Below are 21,212 nucleotides of genomic sequence, written 5' to 3' on the forward strand. Positions count from 1 at the left end.
GTTTATAGATAAACAAACCTCCCACTGCAGTGTTTATAGATAAACAAACCTCCCACTGCAGTGTTTATAGATAAACAATTTTCCAGTGCTGCATTTATAAATAAACAACTCCTGTTTTTAATTTTAAAATATACAAATAACATATCGTACTGTATTACATGGTTAAAATTAGTGTATAGAACAAATAAGTATCTGGTCAATGTCCAAGTGATCTAGGTCATTTGAAGAGAATGTTGACCACACTTTTTTTTTTCCTTTACAATTATTTTACATACTTATCATGTTGTAGCTGTATTTGTTACCCTCACTCCACTGGAAAGGTACGATGTCCTGAATCAGTATACCTGTGATTATTTTCTTTCTTAGAACAAGTTAGTTGCACCACTTTCCCATAACAAACAAGTTACCATTATAACCACCAAATGGTTGATTACGTTTATACTACAGACAGATGGTTTACCAGAATATTTTTGCAAATACATTATTTAAAAGAAATAAGATGTATGAGATCAACTGATAGTAGCCATCTTAAAAATATATGCATATCAGTTCTGAATAATAAATATTTATATATTCCAACAGATTTCTTAAATTTTATGTTGTATCTCTTGTAACTTGGTATACCTGTCTAAATATATGAACACATATTTCTTCAGAACTGGCATGAACTAAAGTTGTAGTACTTCATATAGCTCAGGTGACTTTATACAACTTTGAAAAAGCTTGCTTACCGTGGAGACAATGCTCAATAACCCTACAAATAGTTTTCAATTAATTCTCTTTTTAGCACTAATTTTAAACAAAAGTAAAAATTAAAATCATATACTTACTACTATTGTTCTTAAGTTGACTATTTTCTGGGGCACTTCCTCGTCCTCTTGGTTTTCTTCCCTTCCTATGTAAGTTGCCAGCTTCTTTGTTTTGTGTTTGATGTTCATCTTTAACCTTTTTCAGAGTCGAACCGTTGGTTAGCATCAGTTGATCTTTTTCGGTCTTTTCTTGCCTGAAGCTTTTTCTCTTCAATCCACGTGTCTTAAACCTAGATGTTGATCCTTGTCTTTGAGATATTCTGGTTTTTTGTTTCAACAATTCCTGTTCAGTGTCAGAGGTAGACTTAGTACATTCTCCATCTTCAACAGAGTCAAGTTTATCCTGGTTCTGAAAAGACGACTGGTTACCATTAACTGCAGTTTGTACTTCCTTTGGGTTTTCATCAGAACTTTCATCTTGTCCAGATGAAAGCTTGTCAAATGAGGATTCTTTCATTTCATGAAATGTTCTGTCTAAATCTTCAAGCTTTAATACAGCTGCACCAGGATTTTTCACAACAGATTCAGCTTCATCTGGGAACATTTTATCCTTGTTCTCAGAATGTCGTTGAAGCCAAGCTTTCTTCAGTTTTGGATGATTAGTAGTGTTTTTAGAACTGGAACACTGAGAGTTCTGACTCTCAAAAATCGACTCATTAGCCTGAACTTTTTTAGTACTCAAGTTATTGAGCTCATCAGACACATCAAAGCCATTTTCTTTCTTAAATTGTGGATTTTTTACAAGTGGACCAAGAGTAATACCACTCTGAGGAACACAGACCCCTAAACCTTCACAAGTAAGAGGGGACCTTGATATGATATTCAAAGCTGGTGGAGAAGGGTTTTCATCATTTCTTGAATCAGATGGAAAATTTGGGTGGAGTTGAGGGGGAGATTCAGAATCATTCTCTGTTTTCTGTCTTTTAGTAGCAAGATTTTCTGTTGGAGATTTACGCTTTTTATCTGTCAAAGAAAAATTACTAGACACCATTGGACCAGATGGACTGGAATTGGGACGCACTGGAGTTGAAACAGTAGCAGGACTAGGTGCTGGTGGGGTCAGAGTTGGACTAGCATAGCAGTTATGATGTGATAAGTTATTTAAAGAACTTGGTGGGAAAAGAGAGAGAGAACTGCTATTCATCCTGGCTTGTGGTGGAGGTGAAACTTGTTGTATGTTAGAATTCTGAGACCACTGAGAATTCAGTGAATGAGGATAAACCAAAGCATGACTGTTGGTATTTGGCTTACAAACTGGAATTCCTGTTGTAATACCACTGACTTGTGCACAAGTAACATTATTCTGGACTAGAGATGGGTTTGAGCTTGTGTCTATAACTAATGGCACGGATCTTTCATGTGCATACAGTCCAGTTTTCAAAGCTGAATTACTGACAGTTCCCGCTACAGACGAAGAATACATTGGATTAGGTACCAACCCTGCCTGAATCAGGCTACTGGGATAAGCTGTCACTGAACACTTTGGTGGTGTTGGGGATGGCTGGTATCTCCGAGAAACACCTGTTGTGGAATGTGTAAGATTTCGGGGTGAAGGCTCCTGTTGTGGATGAACGTTGGTCATTCTGTTTTGTTTGGACTTTACCAGATTCTGGGGTTGTTCCTGGTACTGGGGAGTGCCTGCTCTTCCTGGCAAGCTAGGAGATGATGAGTTTTGATGAGCAGGAGTTGGTTGAAAGTACTCATGGCTCTTAATACTCTCTCCTGGAAGCTGAATTTTGGGACTAATACGTTCCTGTAAAACTTTTTGCTGTTTTGGAGACATGGAAGGAGATCTAGTCAGTGATAAGTTACGCCGACTGTCTGCTGGGTAGTTAAGTTGAGGCATAACAGAAGCTCTTTCTGTCACTGAAGAGCTAGAAGGGAAAAATGTCTAGAGTGAGAGTACAAAAGTTGTAATACAAAATTTTCATCTTTATGATTTATCTCCTGTTTCATGTCACACAAGCTTCAATATGCACTTTCATGAATAACTTAAGAGGGGTAGTGTTACCTAACATCAATTCACTGTACAAAATAATTTATGTTGCAGAGGCTACACTTCAACTTCGTGCATTTCTCTTGAAAAATATTAGGCAATTAAACATAATTTGAAAACACTCTGAGCAAGAAATCTACCTATTTTTAAAAAACAGTTAAGTTAAACTACTAAATTATTTAACAAACTCTTACTTACCTTTAAGCATATCAATGAGAAACTCACCACTCAGACTTGACTTAGTCAACATTTATGACTAAAGCCATACATTGTAAACCTAGCAACGTAAGGAAGTATCCTGTACATTTATTCTACTAGAATGCAATGAATAAACCCTCCAATTACTGACTCATTTTTTATATCATTCACTTCATATTTATTTGTTTATTTACTGTTATATATCACTCATCATAAAGAACTGGCCATAAAAACTGAGTGCCATCACACGGGAAACTCCTGACATAATTAACAAGATCAAATGCAATATTCATAGTACTTGTTATTTATTATATGGACCCTTTAGTCCATAAGTCATGGACCCACGAGCAATTTGGTGCATAAATAATTTAGAAAAAATGTGTTAGAAAGGGACCCTCCACTGGTCGTTTTAGGAGTAGATATTCCTAATACACACAAGATTCTATTACTTTGACCTTAAATTAATACATTAACGGGATGTTTTTAACCCTGAGATGTCTTTCTACTTGCATCTACTAGTTAACTTGCAAACATCCTGTGTGATAATATACTGTTCTTACCCGAGACCTTCTCTAGAGTTCAGTTGAGATGGTAAGAAATACATTAGCTAACTGTTCTTACCCAAGACCTTCTCTTGCCTTCAGCTGAGATGGAAAAAGATACATTGGTTGATAACCCTGGTAGCCATAGATATTGAAGCTCGGCTCAAGCTTGGAGGCAACAGTGCTTGTTATAGGACTAACTCGAGAACTTGGCTTGGTACAAACCACAGAGACTTTGCCCTCTTCCTTTGGAGAACTCACTCTCTGGATATAACTCTCAATCTTTGTCTTGGCCACTGGCTGATAAGGCTAAAAATATTTTCTAGTTTAAATTTCAACTGTTAAACTTTAGGAATAAAGTACATACATCAAACAAGTAAAGAATATTTTTAATTCGATTCATTCTTAATTAACTCTCAAATTACAGACTTGTTTTTTTCCTGTTTATTATTCCAGAAGGATCCATATACTGCATAACTTGAGTAGTTGTATGTCTTTACTCTTTGCAGTATACTCAATACAAAGAATTGATAACAAAAATTAGCAAAATCACCCACTGCCTCTATAAAATATATAGGAGACTGTAGCAGAAATTAATTGATTAACTGCTTTACTGATAAAAAAGTAAATTGAAATTTCCTATAAGTTATCTAATAATATTCAAACAACATGTCACCACAAGTATATATTCATAAGAATAACACATAAATTATGTTTCATTCAGCTACAAAGAAGCAACTTATATCAATATTTGTCTTTTGTCTCAGCTAACACTGTATTTGTAAAATAACGACTTGTGAGTTACACCTAAGATAATTCAAGAACAAAATTAATACAAGTCAGATCAGCATAAGGAAAAAAATAAGTTCTTGACTTTTAGCTTTTGGCCTTCTACAATAAAAATTTCATTTATTTTCATTTTTTATTTGTTTAACCACTTGCTTACCATAGGGGTGGTACACCCACTATTTCTACAATGAATCTTATGATATATGGCTTGTAAGGCCAGCCTTCCTTCAATAAAATAAAGATCCATATTAGGTTAAATTTCCTAATTTTCCCCTTGTTCCTGAGAACACAAAATGCCTGATTGCAAAGTGGTTAAAGTTATATTTAAGTGAATTATAGGTTATTGACTTGTCTGCATAATTTTACAATCTATTGTCAAGATTTCTTAAGTTCTACAAAGAAAATGGTGGTATATTAATTCCTATTTTCTTTTTTTTAACTGTTGATTTCTTTCTGTTTGTAAACTGTTTTATATTTAATAATTAACTTTTAGTTGCACTCTTAACTAAACACTAAATTAATTAATTCTCTGCTTCAATGCACGTACACACAATTTCAAATAAATTTATCTTCAATTTCTTGTAACAAATTTCATGTTCAAAGTATAAAATATGTCCTAAGTGTTCACTGTAATTTGGTTTATTGGAAATGTTTCTGCACATTCTACAGCTACAATGGAGTTTATTCTGTTTTTTTACCTCAGCTGGAGGGCCAGACATCTGTGAGGTATGTTGCATTTGTTCCAGAACTCTCTGGTGCTGCATCCAATGTTTGGGTTCCACTTCTACAATTCCATTCAATGCCGCAATTCTGAAACAAACAAAAAATGTTTTCATAGATTATGACTTTCACAACAGATCCCGATGGCTTAGCAGTAGACTATAGGGCATATAATGTTAAAAACTGGAGTTTAACGCACGTGATAGGCAGAGTGCAGACAGCCCATTGTGTAACTTTGTGCTTAAACACACACAAACAAGTTTTCTAAAACTTGGTTAGTATTTTTTAGATTTTGCTTGCTAGTCGCTATACAAGTTTAATTCTCCCCCCCAGTACAAAAATAATTTAAACATGTTACATTTAAGTTTTTCAGACCTATTGGGTTGTTTTTGGAATTTTAAATGTTAGTTACAAGATGATTTTATAAATCAAAGAAAGAACCCCAAGATTTTGTTAATTATCTCTTAAACGCTAAGAAACTTAGAACTTTTTTTGGCAAGTGTAATATTAAAGATTAAAAATGTAACATATTTGGCAGGTTGAACTTTAAAACAATAACAATTTAACATGTTTGGTATGTTTTAACTTATATTAAAAACTTAACAAGTTTTGGCAGGTTGAACTTTAAAACAATAAAAATTTAACATGTTTGGTATGTTTTAACTTATAATATTAAAAATTTAACAAGTTTTGGCAGATTGAACTTTAAAACAATAAAAATTTAACATGTTTGGTATGTTTTAACTTATAATATTAAAAACTTAACATATTTTGGCAGGTTGAACTTTAAAACAACAAAAATGTAACATTTTTCTCGAATTCCCTGATATTATTAGTTTTCCAAAAATTATGTTTCAGTTCTGTTACAGTTTTATATGGTGAATAGTTTCTTATAACAGTTGGAAATTAATTCCTTTTTTAATTAACTAATTAATACTCAGTAAACATTAGAGCAATGCCTCTTATAATCGCTGGACTACTTTTAAAACTAATTACCTTTTTAATTAACTAATTAATACTCAGTAAACATTAGAGAAGTGCCAGGAATAAAAACAAAAATAGAAGATATGGATAAAAGAAAAAGGTTGAAATTCTTATAATGTAAAATTGAAGTAAGAAAAGTCTATTAATCTATAGGAACACAAATTACCTGTTTTTTCTTCTGCTTCAATTTCAACCCAATCTTTTCTTCTTTCTTCAGTGTCTCTTTCAACTGGTTGTAGTGTTAATGGAGGGGCTCTACTTAATGCTGGACTTGATCTCTGTCCTAATGAATGTTTTGTCAAAGGAAGGTTTGAGATATGGCTCCACCCTAAATTTTTCTGTAAGATAAGAAAAAAGCAAACCATTAAAGTTTACTCCATCATTTATATCTTACTTCCATCCAAATTTTTGCTTTATTTTAAAATTAAATAAAATAATTGTTAAGCTTTCATATAGAAATGATAGTAATTAGGTATGTATTTCAGGAGTGTTCTTTAGTCCTGGTAGTTCAGTTTATACAGCATCAATCTCATGGTACTATTATGAACTTGGAAAAAATTGTTATTAGGAATTACTTTGAAATTCCAGATTACGAGTTATTCAATAATTAGACTTTTTAATTAAGGGGAGTTGAAAAGCTCTTTATATAAAGGATGAACTGCAGTCTGTTGGCAATGGAGATAAAAAATGGTAGTCAGATTTACACGTTACACGTCATCTTATCAAACAGATAAAATCAATGAGAAATTGTATAATAGACCAGGGTTGTTATTATTAAAAATAATAATGATGCAATAATTATGGAAGCTTGATTTTAGACACATTGATTGAAGTAAAGTAGTGAGGGAGAGAGATTTGTTGAAGTGATTTAGGATTGTTTTTAAACAACCAGCCACTAATGAGGTTGCAAGGATTGAAGTGCATGAACATTTAGGAAAAATTATCATTGATTAGATACTTTGCTAAAGTTGAAATAAAAAATGAAATTTTAGTTCCTTATTTTCAGAAAACCTATTTTGAGGCCAAGGCACAAGATTTATCATTAGTGAATTTGGATAATATTGAGTTAAAACTTGACGTTGGGCATATTTATGAAATTTATAAAAATAAATTACTTTAATACAAGATAGACATGTTTAAAAAAAAATGGTAACACAGAAGATCAAGCCTAACTGATTTAGTAAACAAATGAAAAAGAAAGTCAGGGGTAAACACCACATGTTTAAATTGACAGGTAACTTGAGATTTTTACACAACTCTAGGGATTTGGTTAAGAAAGAAATGGAAAATGGCTTATCAAAACCAGCTGGCCAATAATGTGAAACTCACATATTTAACACAGATGGGAAATGCAGTAGCATGACTGAAGAGAAGGATCTTGGCACAGGGATGGTTAAGTTACTCAAGCCATTAAGGCAGTGCTCTGTCTCTATTTGTAAAGCTTACAGAATTTAGGGTGTATTTACAGACACACTGATTACAAATTAAAATATGTAATTATGTATCACTAATTAGCCCTCTCCTGGAACAGTGTGTACAATTGACGTTTCTTTACCTTATAAAAGTTATTTCTTACAAAAGAATGAGTGGAACTAAATTTTTACTTTGTGTCATGGGTTGGTACACAGGGATGGCCTTGAAGGATCAGATGGTTTCTTGTTGTCAGTATGTTATATATCTCAAGGGATTCAGAGTTCAAATGTCAATCTAAACTCTTTATTTATTTTTTTAAGAGAATAGAAAGCCAGTGAACATTTATCCTCGTTCTCACGTGATATGCTGAATTTGTTTGTAGTTTAAGCACAAAGCTACACAATGGGCTATCTGTGCTCTGTCCAACACTGGTATCGAAACCCGGTTTTTCTGACGGTGTAATTCCTCAGACATGCAGCTGTGCCACTGATGGGCCTTTGGTGAATTACGTTATCTCAATTACAGCATTATCAAATACTCCTGAGTATTTCTAAGTTCTACAGATTCCCTTAAATGTTTTTAACTGATAATTGTGAAGTTGTTAACAGCATTGTTCTATTTTATGATTTTTACAAAAACGTTATTTACAAAATTTTTTAGTCTTGTGATGAAATTTGCTTTTTTATCTCTTCATTTTGTCGTATAACTACATAACGTCATATCTGCATTGGCAATGGGCCTAGCTTGTTTGTTTTGCGGTTTGATTAAAAACAAAGAAGGCAGTATTCGAAAAAGTTATCTGTTAATTTATGAATTTTTGTAGAAACATTGTCTATTAGCTCTTAGTTTTGCAAAGAAATTCTCTTTCATTATTCATCTCGTGCAGTTTGAATTTCGGCGGTAATCGAATGGAATGGTTGCTAAGTGACACGTGCGTGTAAGTCCTCTGTCCCTTTAATTAAAATACTTGCGGAAACACGCTAATCTACAATATCGCCGTCGCAAAATCGCAATTTTCAGTAGATGGTGGGGCATCATCATTAATATAGGCGGCATAATTTAGACCTATTGTCAATTTCGAAAACGTATTAATACTATATTTAGTAAGAATAACATTTAATAAATTATCTAAACTATTAACTACGTTATTGTTAGTACGTGGTCGTAATCCAGTGTGTTCGATTCGTTATTACCAATAACTTCACAGATATATTAAAACTAAAGATAACTGAAGAAATAATACAACTAATTCCATATAATAAGTAGGACAATGTCATAAGCAAATACAAAACGCTAAGCCTAATATTCACGAAGTTTATAAATATAATTCGGTAAAACACACGATATCGAGGGCAAAATATTCGCCAACGTTCAATCCACTTCGTTTTTTTTTAAATATCTAATAATTTATAATATTCAATATATATAACAGCTTTGATAAGTTTACAGAAGAAAAAAAAAGGTTAGGATTTTTGTGCTCGTGTTTTTAAAATAATGTTATTTTTAAGTCAGATCATAACGTAATTTCAAACATATGATGCAACTCAAAATTTCGACTCGCTTTGAATCAATACGTAATAATAATAATACTTTTGCCAATATACAACGTCATAAAATTCTGATTTGGATCATATGAACAGTAAATACAATACATTTTTAATTTAAGTGTATAACATTGAAAATTCTGCAACTTTTAATACAATTTTCAATAAGGTAATTATGAATATTGATTTTATGAATTAATATACTAGCAACGTATTATGAATAGCTTTGTTTATCCTTGTATTACACAATATAACGCAAACCTAAGCATAAAGCAGCCAAGATTTCAAAGTTCTAACACAAGTCATGCCGAGTTAATTGTTTATTACAGTGTAATATAATCGCTTAATTGGTATGATATAGATAACTTCATCTTAGACGAATATATTCTAACACAAACCTAAACAATTAATCGTTCACACTTTATCCTGACCTTACTCATTTTAGTGCTACTCCAAGCATTTAGCACACATTTCAAATTATGTCTGACTTTTATCTAACTTTACTTAAATTATCTTAAGAACTGGTCCCCATTGTAAAGTCCATTTTGGTAGCTGGGTAGATTTTCTTTAGCAAGGTAACCCTCAAATGTTATGGTTGTTTGAAACTGGTAAAACTGGGCCAAATACAATAAGAGTGTATATTCATACAGGCTGTGCTATTGTTCTGTGGACAACTAGCCTGAATTTGTCACATGCTAAATAAAACGCATGTGTAATCACAAACTATAAAAGGCTTATTCCCTTTGTCACTCTGTCGAGAACGCTTTCACACTCCTTTTTTGGTAATATGCAACAATATACATTGTCCCTTAGCAACAAAACTATCATCTGTATTGTTCTTAGGCCAACTATGGTGTTTATGTTGAATGATCAATGTTCATGTTGATAGCTTCGGTGATATAACAGCAAAATAGTTTAATTCAGAAGTTTTACGACATTGATTTGTAGCCAAAAGCAAAATAAATGTTCAATAAACTACTTAAATTTGCAGATGATATTAAGGTCTTGGGTGTTGCTAGCTGTAAAGAGGATGCTGCTGATTTTCAAAAGGATTTAGATCATTTAGTGAGTTGAGCAAATAAATGGCAAAGGGGTTTTAATTATAATAAATGCATAATAATGCATGTGGGTTATCATAATTTCACTGACATGAAAGAAAGGGTTCTTGATGTAATAGTTTATTAGTCTCTTAAACCATCCAAACAGTGTGCTAGTGGTAGGGCAAATAGGATTTTAAGTGCATCTACAGAAATATTGAATACAAATCTAAAGAGGTTATAATTTCATTGTATAGGTCACTGGGTAGGTCACCTTCAGAGTATTGTGTTCAGTCTTGGGTTCCTTACCTTAGGAAGGACATTGAACTGTTAGAAAGGGTTCAGAGGAGGGTTACTAGAATGGTGCCTGGAATGGAGGGGTTGTCATTCGAGGACAAGTTGAAATCTCTCAGACTGTTTTCTCTTGAAAAAAGAAAAGTTAGAGGGAGATCTGATTGAGGCGTTTAAGATTGTAAATGGAATTGATAGCGTTGAATATTCATCTTTTTTCATATTTAACAGTGAGAACTGTAGGACTAGGGAACACAAATATAAACGTTGGCAGGTTAGCTAAGACAGTTTTATTTTTCTAATAGGTGGTTGACCTTTGAAAGGGGTTGCCTTCGGATGTTGTAGAGGTAATAAATTTAAGCGAGTTTAAGAGAATGCTTGATACCTACTGTGAATGATAAGGGCTGGCTTTAAGTTTTTTAAATATATTTATTACTAGTTTTGGTTTAGTTTAGAGGATGTGACAGCCGAGATGGACCAACAGGTCCCATGTTGTCCCAAATGTTGTGTTATGTTAAAATTTATCAAGTAGTGTTTCAGCTAAGCCTTACGTTACGTTTATGTATAAGGCCTAATGCCTAAATTAGACTACAAATAGGCCTACTATTAGTATTACTAACGTTATAGAGTTAGTGTTTAAAAAGTTTTAAGTGGTAAATAAACATTATTTTGGTATTTTAACACATATATTATCTACTTGGCCTTAAAACATAATGAAAAATAAACGTTTGTTACTACCAAATATCTTTTACCTTTTGTTTAGTCGAAAGGGATGAAAATTTGTGTCGGAATATCTGCACTATGTTTTCTACTTCCTGATCTAGAATACAGTGAAAAGGCTCAAAAGTGCTATTTTAAATCTCTCTCAGAGTGCACACGTACTTTTATTCACGATAACGTTTCATTTTTTGCGTAGTTTTTCCTAAAAATGTGGTGATTAAAGAATTACTTCGAGAATGAAGAAATAAGTGAAGAGTGGAAATACAGATAAATTTGTTTTAGTTAATTTCTGTCATTTTCGTTAATCATTCAACAATGGTTCCCGTCATTTTTGATGGACTTTTATCCTAATTTATAATAATTTACATTATTGATTTTAAATAATCCAATAAGTACTTTGATAATCCAGTGTTAGCTATTTTAATATATAATGTTCATTTCGTAATTACACTGGCCAAGTACGATAGACGTGGTGCACGAAGCGTCAACTCAGCGCCGGTGCTAACCTGGACAAACTTCGTCAAGTGCTCTTGAGTTGAGGGCCGAACACGCGCTAACAGCAAATGTATCTAACTGGTGACCTTGAACAGGGTGGGTATAGAAGTTTACTTGTTATTCATACACACGGCTATTTATTATTAATTGTAATTATTAACATGCACTTTTACCAGTTCTTGTGGTAGAAGTTATTTACATAATTGTTAACGTTAGGCTTATCATAGTACCTTATTATTTGCCAATCGCAATGATTCTTCGAAGTGAAACTGCACTTCTCGCTGAGCTCTTTCTTTCTCTTCCCAAACCTTAGGCCGGTTGCTACGCTCTCCTGTAATATGCTCTGAAATCTGTCTCTCTCTTTCATGTCTTTCTTTGTCCAGCCGCTGTTGTTCATGTTTTTCTCTCTCGTTCTTCTGCTGCTCCAACCTTTCTTTTTCATCTTTTTTATCCCTGAAACCACACACACACATATATATAAACAAACATACAAACAAACGCATAAATATTGGTTCAAAGACTAAATAACTAATACTGCAGTATTAACCTATCATTGTCAAACGAAGAAAAGCTGATAAACAAAATACACCTGGGCTCTATAAAAAGTACCAAGGTTATTATAAAGATACTACAGATTTCACCCGTCACGTTCAGCCAGCAAAGGGTAACAAGGTATTAACCCAGTAGACTTGTCGCGTCCAGATGAAGCTGAAGATAAATTATGAGAATATTTCTAAATATAGGCTAAACGAAATAATTGAAATCTGACACGTCTGGAAGATAAACAAACAGACTGTTTGTAAAGCAACTTCAAATTTGAATCAGAAATGTTTGCTGAAAGACTTGACATAGCATCAATCTCGGGTCTACTAGCTTATTTGTAGAGATTTAACCTTGCGTGCATATACTCTCAAGACAGACTGTGCTTCCATTTGGACTTTTGCTATGACTTTGACCTTTAAAAAGGTGTTAAGGTCATACTGCTAATCAATATTTCTAATACTCAAAAAATGGACTTATGCTTGAGTTAGTGATTTTTAAGAAAACTAAAGGCGCGCCATCGTCTCACCACGAGTTTTTCTGCAAGCATGATCTATGTAAGTTCCTCAGACCACTGAGACATTCAGGGGTTATTATCCTTACTAGTAACAACGTTTAGATATTAACAATACGGTCTAGAAAGTTGCCAGTTTTATGAAACTATGTTATACGTTATTAATATACAAAAACTTTGTCATCATTTAAATTTATTTTTTAAAAAGCCTTATCATGTTTGATTTGTCCTGGTGGAAAAAGTACTGAGCTAAGTATCAAAACGTCAAATTTTCGAATCACGATATGCCTCCCCGTACTTTCAGCTGAAGAGGAGTTATAATTTTTGCAGTCAATTCCGCTATTCAGTTATGACAGCCATGCACAGGCAACAGGTAATATTCCCTCTGGTCAACAATTCTAAATAAAGGATGGCTATGCCCGAACCTTGAGAACTGTGAACTGGCCGTTTAACTGATATGTCGCATAAGGGGTATTCGGGTTAAACTTTCTAAATACCAAATAATGCCGCGTTAAACCATTCTACACGGAAGAGAAGAATATCGTGAAAAATGGTTACAATAAGGTATTTTTGGCAGCAAATTACTGAACATAGTAAACAGTAATTAGTGGCCAGTGATTTAGGATACTTATTATGATGTTTACCATCCAAAAAAATAAATAAATTATAAACCCATATTACGGTTTTATTCAGTGTTTTATGTTACTCTAATGTTTGGCAGATGCAGAAAGAAAAACAATTATTATTTGTTTGTTCTAAAAATACTATTATAAACAATAATATATTACGCTTACAAATTTTCTTTAGAAAACAGACATTAAGTAAATCGCCAAGAACCCACTGACATTTTATTTTAAACCTCAAAGGAACTTATGTTTCTAAAACATTTAATATAAAATATTTGTTGATGGACTAAAAACCTTAAAATCTGTAAACGAAAAAATATATTTTACATTCGAAGTAATGACTTGATGACAAACTGCCCACTACGTCATACCTTCTACTGACATAGTTTATGAGCTAAGTACATCTAACATTTTTAGCCGCGGCATAGCGGCTCAAAGGACGGCTCTGAATTTTGTTTTCTTTTTTTAAGTACAAACTTTTAGCTTATAGATCCGCCATTTTATGACCGATTTGAGATGTAGTTAGTTTTGGACTCACGAGGTCAAACCCTTTCAATTGATCTATTTTATTACGCCCAAGATCTTGTAGATTAAAGAACTTCAAGTGCCGCGGTCATTGAGGATTCCCTCTTGTTTAACATGGAATTTCACGATTTCGTGTTTCGTTTCATATCTCTTCTGCGCTGCTTCAGGATCGTACGAGGCAGATGTGTGCTTTGAATAAGTGGTACAGGCTACAGCGCTCTAAGCTTTGCTGTGTGACAAGTGGATGACCTTGAGATCTAGCCTAGATTAGGCTCGCCATTACAGTGCTTGGAGTATGTCACTCGATAAGGCTGTGACTGGCAGTCGTTTTTCTTTCTAAAAGTACAGAGTCGTAAAAACAAGAGTTTCTACACTTTTTTTTTTTTAGGACAACTGTTTCTAAATAATTTTGTAAAGTAATTAAGGTCACAAATATCTAAACAAATCACAAAACTCCTCTGAGCTTTCTAAATACTCTTTCATCCACTCTTCAGGATAACGACATGATGCAATATTTCAAGTTATCAAAATAAATTCGATGAAAACAACTCAAGTAACCCGGCACATATATTTTCCTTGTTCTAGAGCAGTACACGCACTTTTGTCACTATAGGTTAGTTGTAACAACCAAACTTTTTCCGTTAGTTTAAATGTTAAAATCCCACCTTTTTCCGTTAGTTTAAATGTTAAAAATCCCACCTTTTTCCGTTAGTTTAAATGTTAAAAACCCCACCTTTTTCCGTTAGTTTAAATGTTAAAAACCCCACCTTTTTCCGTTAGTTTAAATGTTAAAAATCCCACCTTTTTCCGTTAGTTTAAATGTTAAAATCCCACCTTTTTCCGTTAGTTTAAATGTTAAAATCCCACCTTTTTCCGTTAAAAATTACATATGACAATCCCCTTTTTCCGTTACAGTTTATTTGTTACAATCCCAATTTTTCTGTCTAGATTTAGATGTTACAATAACACTTATTTCGCCTAAATTCAAACGTTACAATCCCACCTTTTTTATGTTAAAATTTGGATGTTACAGTTACACTTTTTTTCCATTTTATTAAAGTGGCATTTTTTGCACAAAATTGGTATATAGGGGGCGCCGTTCTAAAAACCCACTGCACGAGCATCGCGAATAAATATAACGAGTTTTTCTTTCCTTTGGTTGTTAGTTTTACGTGTGCTTATATAAGGATTTCATACCTATATTACTAAGTTTTTGAAATGTGAATCAACGCATGTGCAACCTGAATCAGACGAACTTTCACTGTGTACAGCAGAAATTACTAAGAACGTTTTTAGGAAATAATCATGTTCGGCACTGGTTCCAAAAAAAGTTTATTTTTTGTCATCTTTCTTAACGTATATGCTTATTAATTGTTTAAATTATAGTTTACAAGGAGAGAGATGCAGAAAAAAAAATGGGTAAGGATAAGCGAACTTCCAAATTAAATGAAGTCTTTGTGATAAGATTAAAGTTTGTCCAGCAGTGGAGTGAGTAACGTGGTTGTTTAATAACATATATATCTCAGCCTCAACATAATATTCTTTAAAATATTCCCTTATTTAAAACGTTATCTCTCACTTAAGTAACTTTCAATTACTATCATAGTTGATATAAACCGATTAAATCATAACAATTATCAGTTACTTGCAAGGAATCCCGTCAGAGGCGCTAAACGTTAGACTGAACAAAATTCAAGATTATGTTATTAATCTAACTGGACAGTTCGTTAACGTGTATTAAAATCATAATTATGGCAGTTACTTTACAAACATAATTTCGAGGTACATTGCCATTGACAGCCTGGTTCTTATAAGAACGTGTTACTGGATTCGAGATACCCCCCAAATAGTACAGGAAACCTAGTAAAATACCTGCATGTATTTCACTCTGGAAAACACTTATACATACAAAAGAGTGAAAACGCGGTTCACGAGCAAAAAGGCTATGACGTTGTTGGCAACTCATCTATTTTTAACTGTTCCATTTTACTGTGTCTCCAAACATCGGTTCCACTTGAAGGATGGTATATTTATATCTATATATATGTGTGTATGTATACACACACACACGCATGTATAAAAACAGGAAATTTGTAGGCGGAGCAACATTATACGGGAGACCCCTCACTCCTCACAGAAGGAATGCTAATTTATTATTCTAAGAAACGAAAAGTGCACGTGACTGGTTGACGTCATTGGAAAACGTGCCAAACAAACTGTTCAAAGGGGTTGAAAAGGGAGAAGGACTTGTTTCTCGGAAAATGTTACACAAGGTTACTTTACTTTCAAGTAAAGTATTTCTGACATGCTTCGTGGATGTATCGATTGTTGCAAACAAAAAAAGTTTTAGTTCTTTACGAGTTCTCTACTTGAAATACAACACATATTGGAGCATAAATCGGGGAAAAATAACACGATACTGTTGATGACATCCTCAAAAAGCAATCGCTTTACGCAAAGCACCTAAAGGCAGACTAGGAAAACGGTGATTTGGAAATAATCGTAAACTTGACAACAACGCACTTAAACATGACTCTATACTAATAATGCTTACTTTTTATTAGATTTAAGCAACTGATATTATTAATATAAAATATTTTTCAGTATAACGAAAAAAATATGTTTAGAATTTTCGCGCAAAACAACACAAGGGTCAATCACCTACGCGTAGCCGTCCTTAAATTTGAACCGATAGACTAGTGGGATGGCAGCTACTCAACAGCACTAACCGCCAACATATGAAGCGAGCTTTGGGGGCAAAAGGACACGAACTCTGGGGCCGAGCATATGACTAAAGTGTGATTAAGTTATGACAGAAATACGATTTAAAATCAATAGGCCTAAAATTTGAATTAAAAATCATGTTAACGGCATATGTTTTATATCCACACATTCCTCCTTATTCGTTCTCTGCGATTTCAATCAGTGTCGTGTAAAAATCTGTGATTTATCTTTTCCCTCAGAATCGGATTTAATTTTCTCATGGTATTTCTCTGACAGCTCGATAATCACTGTTTTTAAAGTAGCAATGTGAAGATAAGTATATTACTACTAAAATCTAACAACAATAACTCAAAACACTACTGTCAGTTCGAATAAATAATATGTCAAACGTAATTCACTGGCAATATTTAGAAACAGAATTACAAAATTAATGTTCAAGTACACTGTTTGTGAAAACAACATAAAATGTGATATCTTACAGTGGCCAAACGGCACTGGTGAAGGCTTGTTTAAACAAGTATGTCTTGCGTTAATTAACAAGTTTTATTTCAGAATTGGGAATATAGTAATTTATCACATGTATTGTACTACTAGCAGATACAGTAATACACTTGTTTCCCTTTTTAATGTCGAAGTTTTTAAATAGAACATGTTGAAATTAAGCATTTTTTGTTTGTTTTACTGGTAATGAATGCTTTAACTAGCCTGTAAGTAAAGAAACTATTTTATTACACATACAGTTAACTGAAACATTAAAACGTTTTATTTTACAAAGATTGTTTGAAATTTTGTGATACAGCCATATACATTTTTTAACAAGTTATCCCAGTTTTCATTTTACTTTTTTCAGATTTAATCATTTGTTACTTTTGTCGTAATTTGTAAAGGACCCTTTAAAGAGTTTTCATTATGTAGGTGGGTGATCCTAGTAAAGAAGAGGGGTAACCTTGTGTTTTAAATACGACTCTTCCCGAGGATTTGGGAGCATGATCCTCCCGGAAAATTGTGAAAATCAAGACTATCAGAAAAACCATTTTGCTACATTTTCTGGCCTCTCTTCAAACTACAAAATGAACCGAAATGACAGCATAGAAAGATAATAAAAGTACGAATTTACATTATACATACACGTTTTAGCTTTTTTTTGCACTAGAAATGACCACCATCTGTATAAATACCACGACCTTGTTCCCTTCATCACTATGACGATGTTTCTAAAATAGGCGAAACTAGTCACTATATTGTTAGTTGACTACCTCATCATTAACAGTACGATCATTCATATTTCGTTACAATATTAGGCCTAAAAGGTGTACGCCGCTGACACTAAAACGAGAAACATTATTATTAGATGATATAATATATTTTATACTTTTCACGCCCTCTTTAAAGTGTAAGAAATGGCTCAAAATTATTTCAAAACAACGTTTTCAATGCAAAGTGAGACTTAGAAAGGTCGCTGTTAAAAAAAAAACCTAATAAGGGGAGTATACAAAACAAAGGTAGCCACATTGATTAACTGTAATTCGAAGTCGGCGGAAGATTTACCTGACTTCTAACCTAATAAATAACCCCTAGAACCAAGTAAAGCTTTTCCGTAAACTGTTATCTTCAATAATAATTACAGTAATTGTTCGTAGCAAAACAACATAATTAAACTCAATACAATTATCATGAATATAACATTTAATTTTAAATCTCTTTTCTCTGTTTTGTACTTGCTTGCCTATTGCAATTGGCCTTTTAGAAATATAATGAAAATTAAATATTTGATGTTAAAAAGTGTTTTTAAATAATTCATCTTATTCTAAATAAAGTGCAGGAAGTTATTTTCAAGTTTAAATTAATTTTTCATTGTTGTTTAATTATAATAAATTCGTATTGTTTGTCTTTTTACAAAAGTTGAATTTACTCTTTTGTTTAACTTAGAAGTATGATTTAAAAGTGCGATCCCTTAGTAACCCCTTCGTTCTGGAATGCTAGGTGACTACGATTGGCTGGTTGAAAATTCCAAGGTCTGTTACAAAAAGAAAAAAAGATAGCGCTTGAATTACTCTCACGAGTGACCTTTTTTTTCCTGTTTAAAATGTGCAATATCCTTGATTTTTTTTGTTTCACAGCCTGAAACATCAGATATTTGATACTAACGTTTCTAACAGAAGTTTTATAACAGCAGCAAAATACTAAAATGCAATATATTTCACAATTTACCTTAAGGAGAGGGAGACAAAGAACAGGGAATATTATAAGTTGCCGTCTAGTAGAAAGCATTACCAAAACTCCATTGTATCTAACCCCGCAACAAGTATATTACTTTGCCTGTGCTATTTGCAGCGTAAGTAAATATACGTTTTAAAGTCATGCAGCAATACCTCAGATATAAAGGTTTCATACAGCATTATACATAAAAACTCTAAATAACACAGTCTTCACTCGATTTAAACCCATTTTAACTATTTCACTTGTGCCTCAGTTGTCATTTTCTCGTGTTATATTTGTATATTTCTTATTTATATACTTCTGTTCTAATTACAAATATTGTTTGTTTGTTTTGTAACCCTAGGTTACTGATGATGGAATTATGACGATTCCGAAACGTCTAATAAATGTTCGTATTTTGTTTGTTGTGCAAATCCTCAACTATATCCTCCTCCACTTGAACCCTCAACAAGAAACAGGATAAAAATTATGTTTGGACAGAAAAAGTTTCTATTGGTTTGTGACAAGTAGCATATCATTTTTGATACTTATCTTACTTGAGTCACGAGGAGAAAAAAAAAACAGTAACAACATACCTTAAAAACGGTAAGATATTTAATTAGCAAGCTAAAACTTTTAATTCACAATAATATACTAGTACGTAATTCTTTCGTCACAAATAAATTTTGGTTTTAACAATCGTTCTGTCAAAATTTATATTTACAACAAGCAACATTATAATTAGTTATTTAAAATTTATAAGGGTGTTTCATTTCATTCATAGCTTTGTCTTTTAACTCCTGTGTATACTCTACCACTATTCTTACACAGTCTATTTGTAAAAACTGTGATCTACCACTGGCGGTAGCCTCAAGGGGAACTAACAACATGGCGATATAAAAAAATACTTTTTATTTCCGTATAATAATAATAACCTTGTGTACACGAAGTCTACCCCCGTCTCTGCGTAACACCCTATTTCTGTTTAAATAAATATATGTGATTAATCTAATAACTAACTTAGTAAATTACATCGAAGTGTTGATTTTCACCAGATTAATTCGACCTTGTGTTCTATCAAACAATGAACTACAACTATGGACTTCTCATCACTAACTAAATAAACAAGAACGCCAAGCACCCTCTTTTGTTAACCTTCGCCACATCATTGTACGAGACTATTATAATTTGTAAGAACAACAGTTTCTTACCTTTCTGTGGGTAAAATCCACGCCCGCTGCTTCTCAATAATTGCCCGTTCCCTTTCTTGTTGCATCAGTAGTTCTTCCGAAACACCTTGCATCATGAACTGGGAACTAACCAAATGGGGATGTTTGTGTGGCCAGATGCTTAAGTTAACAGCAGGGGCATATTGGGGGTTTAGCAAGGGATGAGTGTGCATTAGATGTCTGTGCCGTGGCGAATGCACCGAATGTGGGTCAATGGAGGCCCTGCCGGCCTGTGGTGGGGGAGGAATTAAATGTGGAGATAATCCATACAACCCTTGGTGGGTCGGTAAGGTGGGAGCCCGTTGTTGTTGTGTCACATTGTGTAGCTGAGGGTACACACCGGCTGCTCTCCCTCCTGGATGCATCACGTGGGGTAAAAGTTCACCGTGCTTTTCGCGAGCTTTATCAATGTACGAGTCACGAAACACTTCCCCAAGTTCGGGTTTTCTTGCTAGCGTAGGGTCAGTTTCCTTGTTTGGACTACTTCGGCCACTAAAACCATTCTTCGTTTCGGACAGATTACTTGTTTTCGTCGATGCTGACTGGGAAGACAAATGTTCGCCACCAGGAGCCACTATTACTCCTCCACTGGTTTCTACGGGATGAGAAGTCGATAGGGGATTACAGACTTCTGCACTGGACATGTTTGCCTCTCGGGGTTCTTCCTGGCACTGGGCGTCTCAGCATGATCACCGGTACCGACTAGTTAACTTTCTGAAAATATAGATACATGGCTATTATTAGGTTTCGGTTTTGTTGAAATACAGTAAATAGCAAATTTAAATTAAATCGACAGAAAATTCATTGTATTAGAAATACACGTGAAGACCGGCTGATGGTTTAGATCTAATAACGTCACAAAGACATCCATCCTAACGAATGTCTTTGAACCACATGCAGAAGAAGAACTTTCTTTGGCTCAACAAATAAGCTGCATACTGATTGGTTGACTGTCAGATTATTATCGACTTTGGGAGAATATGTGAACAACGAAATCTTTCTGTACTATTATATTTCCTCCTGCTTTATTCCCTAATGTTGTTTTTGCTAATTAATTCTCCCTAGAGACAAGTTTTTGTTAGGATTTATTTTGCTCTTTAGAGAAATACTTTATTAGGTATTTCCCAGCTTTTACATTAATCGTATAGCATGTGCTCCACGTCGTTTCTCAACTGTACCGACGCCTGTTTTTATTATACCTGATTGTTTTAGCAGTTTTCATCTAAATGTCATAGACTTTTCACTATTTTTAGAACGAAAAACAGTGAATATTGCACGCGCCGCGTTTCATGACAAGCAACTAGTTCGAAAACAGAC

General features: G+C 33.6%; 2 protein-coding genes across 2 annotated transcripts in view; both read right to left on the bottom strand.

Moving 5' to 3' along the window:
- Positions 1-5,054, bottom strand: part of LOC106469742 (lysine-specific demethylase 3A-like) — a 20,075-nt gene extending 15,021 nt beyond the window's left edge. The window contains exons 1-3 of the mRNA XM_022398297.1: positions 5,033-5,054; positions 3,625-3,854; positions 831-2,683 (exon numbers count right to left, since the gene is read on the bottom strand). Of these exons, the coding sequence (XP_022254005.1) occupies positions 831-2,683; positions 3,625-3,854; positions 5,033-5,053 (2,104 nt within the window). The 5' untranslated portion in view covers position 5,054. The remainder of the gene's footprint in view (positions 1-830; positions 2,684-3,624; positions 3,855-5,032) is intronic.
- A 76-nt stretch (positions 5,055-5,130) lies between these two features.
- On the bottom strand, positions 5,131-20,539 carry LOC111088376 (genetic suppressor element 1-like). Its single transcript, XM_022398300.1, has 4 exons — positions 19,878-20,539; positions 11,769-11,991; positions 6,205-6,376; positions 5,131-5,144 (listed from the first exon to the last, which is right to left on the bottom strand). The coding sequence occupies exons 1-4, from the start codon at positions 20,537-20,539 to the stop codon at positions 5,131-5,133; spliced, it is 1,071 nt and encodes a 356-aa protein (XP_022254008.1).
- Between the last annotated feature and the right edge of the window lie 673 nt (positions 20,540-21,212).

Source organism: Limulus polyphemus, unplaced genomic scaffold (assembly GCF_000517525.1).
Source record: "Limulus polyphemus unplaced genomic scaffold, Limulus_polyphemus-2.1.2 Scaffold3638, whole genome shotgun sequence".
Classification (NCBI taxonomy): domain Eukaryota; kingdom Metazoa; phylum Arthropoda; class Merostomata; order Xiphosura; family Limulidae; genus Limulus; species Limulus polyphemus.